Source organism: Convolutriloba macropyga, chromosome 7 (assembly GCF_964194025.1).
Source record: "Convolutriloba macropyga chromosome 7, txConMacr16.3, whole genome shotgun sequence".
Classification (NCBI taxonomy): Eukaryota; Metazoa; Xenacoelomorpha; order Acoela; family Convolutidae; genus Convolutriloba; species Convolutriloba macropyga.
The window spans coordinates 29,957,344-29,966,235 of NC_134474.1; the positions used below are offsets into that span (position 1 = coordinate 29,957,344).

At 36.2% G+C, this 8,892-nt stretch overlaps 1 protein-coding gene across 1 annotated transcript; it reads left to right on the forward strand.

The window, feature by feature from the left end:
• The first annotated feature begins 530 nt into the window (after positions 1 to 530).
• Positions 531 to 1,366, forward strand: LOC142342197 (uncharacterized). The gene has a single exon (XM_075393436.1). The coding sequence runs from the start codon at positions 732 to 734 to the stop codon at positions 1,338 to 1,340; it is 609 nt and encodes a 202-aa protein (XP_075249551.1). The 5' UTR covers positions 531 to 731; the 3' UTR covers positions 1,341 to 1,366.
• The last annotated feature ends 7,526 nt before the right edge of the window (positions 1,367 to 8,892 follow it).

Here is an 8,892-nt window from a genome sequence, read left to right on the forward strand (position 1 = left end):
AAACCACGTACGGAGAAAATCTAATCATTTTTTGGAACAGTAAATTTTAGAAAGTCTGGTATAACATCATTTTCAGCGGATTTTTCTAGAAAATAAACCCAACCATTTGCGTTTTCCCGTTTCTTTTTTTTTCTTATGTTCCAGAAAAGGAACATAAGACCACGGGACTTGACAACTGAAACTGGACTGGCACAGGGGCGCAAAATCCCCGGGAAGCTCCGATTTCTCTAGTACGACCAACAGTCTTCCATTTTTCAGTTTCTTCTTAAGACACATTTCAAACAACCTAGTGGCTAGAGTGGCGTCCTTAACACATGGTGTAATTCTCTAAATACTTCACTACCTTGGTTATATGTTTATCACGTAGATTACCGTGGGGATGTTTTCCGTTTGTGCCCCCAGCTTAGTGGGTGCATATTATTTGCGCCCCCAGACTCACGTGCCATATTTTTACCTACTTATTTACCATGTAATGACACGTGCTCTGTAATATGGGGGACCATAACGTACTGGGGGGCACAAACGGAAAAGATCCTACCTTGGTTATTACCTATAGGTTATATGCTCACGGAAGTGGGAAAGACGTAAAATTTGCATAATCTCACACTGAAATTTATATTTTTACTCCATAAATACTTTCCGGCTAAATTTTATTTTCATGCTATATGCGAATGCCTTTTTAAAATTTTATTAGGGCTGTGAAACTTTTAAGCGGACTATTTTTTAGTCTGATGGCGTTAGAGAGTGCACAGCGAGCAAGAACGCAGTTTTCAAACGTTCTCCAAGACGTAATTATTAAACAGAATGACCAAACTTTTGAGCATAAGGCCACAGAACCGTCCTCAAAAGAGTTGCAACAAAATAAATTCCAAATAATAGACATTGAAGGAAAAGGTTTTTCTAAGTCAAGCGACAGTAGTTCCAAGTTTGAGGACTCAGGTTGTGTAGTCAAGCTGTTTGATCGATTAGTTGACGTTGAGAGGTATGATGCCAAAAGTTCACTGTACTCAATTTGCCGCGACTGGATGCACGAATCTCAGAAAATGCCAAACTGTGCGAAAGCATCAGAAAATCTTCAATTTATGCCAAAAGCGGATTCGAGTATCCAAATACAGAAAGTACCTGGTGTCTCAAAACGAACTAAATTTCACCCGAATGAAAAACAGTTGCGAAAGCATAGGCTTGATCGAACTTTAGTGCAATCGCAAAACATTGATTTTACTGTGTCGAAACAAGAATGGATGCGGACGAGAGCCACGTGGCATGCGATGAATGCTGAAAATGAGAAGAAATATAGAAATACATATAATTATCTCAGCAGTATGTTTTTGTCTTCTTAGATTTAATAATAAATTTTGATTAATCATTTGTAATTTTGCCCCGGATCGGAAGCAGAACAAATAGCACGCGTTTAATGAATTTTACATTTTGGGGGTTCGCAAATATATTAGAGGGATGTCTACATATGTAGAATAGAAGTAATAAGCCGTTCTATGAAGTGATACTAAGTAATTCACAATTTACACTGCTTTCTACTCCTATTTCTTAAAATGTTGATATTTTCCATTTTTAATTCAATTAGCAGATCTCTTTTCTCGAATCATGGGCCTTATCAAAAAATAGTTTTCGATATTTTGATTAATTGCTCTCAAACAAAGTTTGTAGCAATCATAATAGTTCTGTGGCCTTTTTTAACCCAATTTTTCATCTGAAGCTTTTAACTTTGCGCCCACAAAAACGATATCACAAGGCAAAACCTGGAGGGCATTAATTGGCTGAGCAACTCTTCTAAGAATCCCAAGCTGTACTATTCTCTAAATATGCAATTCAGCAAAAGCGTTTTGAGGAGACATTTCATAGTGTTAAGGGCGGTTCTTAATATCAAAAGTTTAACCCCATCAGTTACCCCCTTCCTCACTCGCCCCCCTTTCGGACCATAGCGATTTGGACCCCCTCTCGTCCACCCCAACCCTACCTTGGGTCTCCTTTTCCAAGAGGATTGTTTGAAGATGATTTATGTTTGTTAAAATTTTTCTTCCAATTGTTAGTTTGCTAGGGCGTATATTAGATGCAGCAAACTAACGGTTGGAAGAAAAATTTTAACAACCATAAATCATCTTCAAACAATCCTCTTGGAAAACGAGGCCCAAGGTAGTAAGTACCGGTGGTCAGTAAGTGAGATCTCGAAATCTTATCGAAAGTCTATAGTACCAATTGAAATGTTTAATGACAACATTACAAGGGGTTTTCAACCCTTATTGCAATAGCAATGTCGATTTCGTTCTAGAATGTTTCTACACATGGCTACGAAACAATAAGAGAAAACGTACCATTTTTCACCAAACATCGAACTAGTTCACAAACATGAATCTCAAGTGCCACATCCTATAAGCTCCGGAAATTGAAGGTTGAGGTTCAAAACTCGATTGATACTGGTCTCTCAATTTATGAAGCTGTAGTTTTTGAAGGCTGACAATTTATTGAAATACAAAAATATCTCTTTCATCGATCCGTCAAAATCCACGAATATGACCTATAATGTTGAAGGATCTGAAACTAACCCGTCGATAAACAAAAAGCTGAGAGCTTTAACTCTTTCTTTTCAGGTGTCTTTCTGGCGCAAAAAAGGTAATGATTTATATAAAAGTTGATTCCCTTAAAGTTAAAAAAAGCCTCAGTGATATTTATATCTCGTGGTGATGAGATCTAGACCAGATGAGTATATCTCTCACAAAGCCGACCATATTCTTTTTGTAATCAATTATCAACAAGGGAATCTATCCCACATATTGCAAAGTAATTCAAATGAGTCCAATTTTTGCAGACGGGGACAAATCAGATATAAGTTGCTATCAACCCATAATTCTTTTCAATTTCTTATCTTAAATTTTTTAGAACAACGTATTCGATGAAATTTACGAACTTGTGAGACGCCATTTCGGTCATAATCAGTTTGGCTTCCGAAAAAACCGACGGCACATTACAGTTACTTCTGGACACCGTTTACAAAAAATTTGACATTGAAGCAGTCAAAGTCTAAGTATCTTGTATCCTGACTTTGCGAAAGCTTTTGACACGATACTATAAAACGTTCAGATACAAAGCTTCATATCATCGGGTCTTGAGCTAAATAAATTTAGCTAATTTTGTATCCTAATTTTCCAATAGACGAAAATTAACTATGATGTTTCTGCTGTCTATTCTAATTGTAATAAATTTATTAAATAGCCTCCACGTGCAACTGGGAAGCTATGCAATTCTGTTTCATCTCCTGAATGTAATTTTTACTGGTTAGTCAGTGGACGGACCTTGTTTGTATAGCACCAGTTTTCGAGGATTTGTGATTCCGGCGGTAGAAACCTGTGCGCTCCATTTTCGATTGTTGCAAGCGGTGTTGTATTTCAACGAACAGTAAACTCCTGATTTCTGAGATTAATCTTGTGGCTCAAGAGTCCTTCGCATTTGAGCTTTTGTTACATTAAATTTTTTTCCAGTCAACATTTCTCAAATAGTTCTCCGCATTTGTTCGACTGATTTTTTTTTACTTTTCTTGTAGTTTTTTATTTAGATAATAGGATTAAGATTATTCGTTTAATTAGGACTTATTCAGCGCCTATTGCAATCTTTGAGCTTTATGAGTTTGACGGCTTTATCCCTGCCATCTCCTCCATCCGAGCAGCCGTGCAATATGTGTATGGGTATATACAGAACAAGAACGCGTTATCTTTGTTTGATTTAAAGCTAGATGTGTCCATGGATCTTGCGTTGGATTTTCTCTTACTGCATGGGAATGACGTTTTGATGAGTTGTGTGCCATTTTATAATGAAGAGTTATCAGCTCTTGATTGAATATCTGCTCTTGAAGTTAAGTTAGAAAAACGACGTGCTGTTTTCTGAAACTCAATCATTTACGCTGGAGAAACTTTTTGATGAAACCGGATCAACGGCGTTTTGGGGCTGCTTTCAGAAATGGGACTGACAACATTACTAGCGATCGTAGTTCAAAAAAACGGAAAGTTGAAGGCAATTAAAACCTGTTTACTGACAAAACAAGACAGAAAACCAAAAGTTTTCAGGACAGAAAACCAAAACTTTTGAAGACAGAAAACCAGAGTTTTCAATACGGTCACAAATATTAATCATCAGAAAACAGTCAGTGCAAATAAAAAGCCACCGAAAAGGCGGCATCCCTACATTGGTCTTTTAAGCAACTGTCTCTACGGACGATATAGTAGATTTTGCAGGAATAAGGGAGTTGATCTATTGTTTCTGAAATATCTGATCTGCAATCTTTCCAAAAGAGTCTGATCTGCAATATTTCCACTGTGTTTTTAAATTCGATAATGATCAAGTTGAATATTCCAATTTATGGCCTGAAATGTTTTCACGATTTTAACTAAATCAGAAAGCGAGGGATTGACTGGCCTGCTTTGATACATGAATAACTGATTTCAAATCTGTCAATGACCGTTAAAAAGTTTGTGTACATAATGCAAGATCGGTTCGCAACAAGAGCTCGAAAATAAGAATTTTTATTTAAGCTAACGATTATAACTTTATAGTTTACACAAAAACTTGAATCATTTGAGTTTTCCTCCAGCAGCTGAAAAGGAAAAAATGGAGGATCAGCGGTGTACTATGACGAAACTTTACGTGTCGATAATTTTCAAACATGTGTATAACAAAAGCGGAGGTCGATTTTCTTGAATTTACGCGGGGCAAGGCCGTTTTTTCTTTTGGTGTGTATATACCTTCGACCAAATACCATTGTTCGTGTCTTTATAAGTGAATTGGCATCATTTATTGAGAAAGCGCCATTTTAAAAATTATTTATTGCAGGTGACAATGTTTCTATGCTGCTCTCAAAAGATGCGTCAGGGGACTTTTTTAGGATGGATTACTCACCAAAGTGCCTACACACAAAAGTTTGGAGAACAGGTTATAACGTCCGAGCAGGTTGAAGTATCAGGCCCTCTTGCCTATTCCGTAACAAGCTCAGGTCATGCAGTTTTGCACTTACCTTTTGCAAGAGCCCCAGATTTCAGTTATGAAGGGCTTGTGCAGAAAATGGCAAAATTTTGACGCGGTAGTGTTTGCAAAAAATTTTGTTGCCTCGTTCGACAGATAATCCTGAAATTGTTTGGAACGCTGTTTTAATGAACGAATCAGTTATTTCGATATTAACCATCCTCTGAAAACTAAGCATATGCAAAACCATACGTGCCTTTTCTTTGATGATAAGCTAAGAACGCTGCAAAGATTGAGAAGGCTTAACGCAGGAATGCAAATTCCCAAGCTAAGAACGGCTTTCCGAGTTTTTTGTTGAGCTGTTTACCAAAGGAAAAATGAATTCTGTAAAGAATCTGGCGCTAGTGAAATTAAGCGTGTTACTATTCTTTGCTGCAACAACTCTTACGAAATAATGTCCTGCAGAAGTCGCTAGGGGAACCTGAATCTCTAGCATAGAAGTTTACTGCTTTCTTTTTTAAGAAAATAGAAACCGTTTTAGTTTCACTACTTCTAACTAATGGTCCAAAATTGAATGGTCCACATACAGCTATCCTGGAGGCTTTTCAGGTTTTTACTGTGAGTGATTTACATTTATACCAAAAATTTTGAACAGTACCGCACCGAGTGCTTTATTAACAACGACGTTCTGTAAAATTCTCCTGACCAGTTTTTTGCGTTAAGTAATTGAACACGTAAGACAGGATACTTTCCAAATCAATTAAAAAAGGCGTGAGGCCGCTGAAGAAGTTACCTTGATCCTGAATTGTTGAGTTATCGCACAGTAACAAATCTGAAATTTTTCTGTTGCCTGCTGCCTTTAGAAGATAAACTGAAAGAACTTAAAGGCATTATATTTTCTACGCAGATGATAACTGTTTTTTTTATTTTGTATTCGATTTGACCTCAGTCAATGCATGGTTGATGATATTTTGACGTCGATTCAATGTTGGTTCAGCACTGCAATATTAAAATTGATTGCGTATAACAGTGAGTATATGATTATTCTGAATCGTAAAATTGTTAAACATGGTGTTTTACGTCTGCAAGAGGATGATTACTAGACTGAACAGGTAAAAGTTTTAAGTTGTTTTCTGATCGTAAATTTACTCTGCAACGACAGGTCGACTTTGTTCAAATTCATTTTTATCTCCGTAAAGAGCGGTAAATTTGATCGCGTTGAAACATCTTTCCTAATTAAGTTAATTGGATTTTTAGTGTTATCCCGTGTTGACTACTGTAATTCGCCTTTTTATGGTGTACCAAACTTTTTGTTAGCGAAACTTCAGCGATTGAACTCGGCCGCGCGTTTGATTTTTCGATTGTCACCTTCAACTCCAACCTCATCGTACCTGAAGAGTCTACACTGGTTTCGAAATAGGCAAAGCATTGTGTTCAAACTCTTGTTGCGTGCGCATTGCTTTGTAAATCGGACTCAAATTTAAAGCTAAACCGTCTTTTAGTTTACGTTGTACTGAGATTTACCTGCTCTCAGGAATAGTTCCTAAATAAGTCGCAAATGTTAGGATTTAAAAAGCTACAAAATTTGCTGCAAAATGATTTTTAAATTAAGTACAGAACTATAAACAGCGAATTTTTTGTTAAAAATTCCCCCTTTGTCTTTGTATTGAAATGCATGACCTTAAAGAGGGTAAATATGACATCCGACTAGTGAACCTAGAATATGTTCAAGAATGTACTACGAGTCAACATAGCCGAGGACAACTAGGTCTGAGCAAAAATCGACTAGTCAGGACTGGCAAAAATTTCGTGAACCGAAAGAAAATTCTCTACAAGCCAGTGTTTTTTTTTTACAAAATACAAAAATGTTTGTAAGAATACGTTGTCTAAAAGTTTTTGGCACTATTTCTGCAATCGCTGCTCAAAGAAATGCACCTGGCGCATCAAGTGCTAATTTAGAAACTGCAACAGCAATCAGAAACTAACAAATTTGAACAACTGAACGAACTACTATCGTAGAATTTTTAAGGCAACTTACTTCTAGTAAGATTCTTCGAGCTATAGAAATACGATCCTGAGAAGAGGGAATTTATGCATCTTTAAGTCCCTTAACAAGAGCTCAGGACAATTTTTTTTTCAACAGATAGTACAAAATAAACGATTTAAGACACCTTTAAGAATTGATCTATTATTTTATTTACAATGCTTTATATTTGCCATGAAAAGTCGAGCATGTTTAATGCTTTGAAGAATTGAATGCGATCAGAAGCGCTGAAAAACAAATGCCCAGATTTGTAGTTAGACAATTGCCTACTGCAAATTGTGTTGCATGCTGACTGGCTTCTGTTCTATTCTAAAAATCATTTGGTTGGTGATCATAAAGGTCGGTGATATTATATGTGGCTATTATGCTATGCGGGTGTTTTAATGCTAATGTTTCTGGTTTATTTTTGATGTATATGCCAACTTTATCGCATTTGTGAAAACTTTTTCGCTAATAATTTTTTAAGTATTGCTGGTTTTCAATTTTAGGTAACTCACACTTAGCTCACTCTCAAAAGTGAATTTGTCACTCTCAAAAAGAAACAGAGCAAAAACCTCTTATCAAATGCTCAGATGTTGCGTTTTGATTAAGAATCTGTCTTTGAACTTTCTTTATTCTAATTCAAAGAGATATAGTCAATTGAGTGTGTGCCACTCTAATTGAGGGTTGTTGGAGAGCAGCTATTAGAGGCGGCAATAAGTTTGACAGATTCTTAATCAAAATGTACAAATCTGAGCGTTTAAAGGTTTTTTGGTCTGTTGCTTTCACTATATTTTTCAGAATTTACAACTGCGAAGCTATTGCGGCTATTTTATGACAATATGCCAGCTATGTTATTATATTCTAAGGTAAGCTGAAAGTCTCGCCTTAACTGTACATTTTTTAGAGAAGATTTCTGAAAAGGTTTGTTATTTTAAGATATTAAAGCAACTTATTTTTTTGTCTTGTTTTCATGGATTTTTCCAAAATACCTTTCGACGAGAAATAGCAGCTAATACTTGGTTTATTTGTAGATATTTTGTAATCAAAATATCATCTTTTGCGTCTTGAGATAGACATCCTAATTGCTATCAATAAATACAGATTGATCGTATAACGGAGAACTTTCTTCAATGTTTTCGAGTAAAGATCAGGGTCCTGCAGCGTACTTTGCTTTCGCATCTTTCCTGACTTTAGAAACGTAAGATACATAAACCTACGAAAGGATATAGCTCTTCGAAGATGAAAAGTAAACCATCGATTTTCCTGAAATGAAATTGTTTCCATTGCTTTGAGAAAAACCATTGATTGAACTGAACTAAAAGTAGCTGGCTGCCATCTCTATAAAAAGTCTTAAAATGAAAATGGTAAAGCTTTTAGAGTAAACAATTGATGTGGATAATGAGATGATGTTTTGAATACATTGAGTACTTAGTTACATTCATCACTATCTAATATAGTGCATAATTTTATGTATTACTGATGTAAGGAAATAATTTAAGCATTAGCTCTACTGCTCGAGAAGTATCGCTAAAATTTTAGCCGCCGTTTTCAGCTGTGCTTGTTATTCGTGGCTTTTCCTCTGCTACTGGACTTGAATTGCCAGCCAGTGGATTGTTTCCTCGCAGAGTTGAAAAGGTGCTGCTGCTACAATTTCACTGCTTTTTATAGTGATGGTTTATATTGTTTGCTAGCTGGCACAGCCTGATTGGTTGAATCAATGTAGAAATATACTAACGCAATAGCACAGTAGGATTGCATCAGATAGCACTAACAATGTTTTGTATTGTGTCCAGCACTGCTAGAAAGCTATTGATAGTGAGTCTCGACTATTGATATTGGGTCCTCCTAAAGTTGAGGGTGATTTTTTGAGGTGACTTAAAATTGAGTTTTTTTTAGGT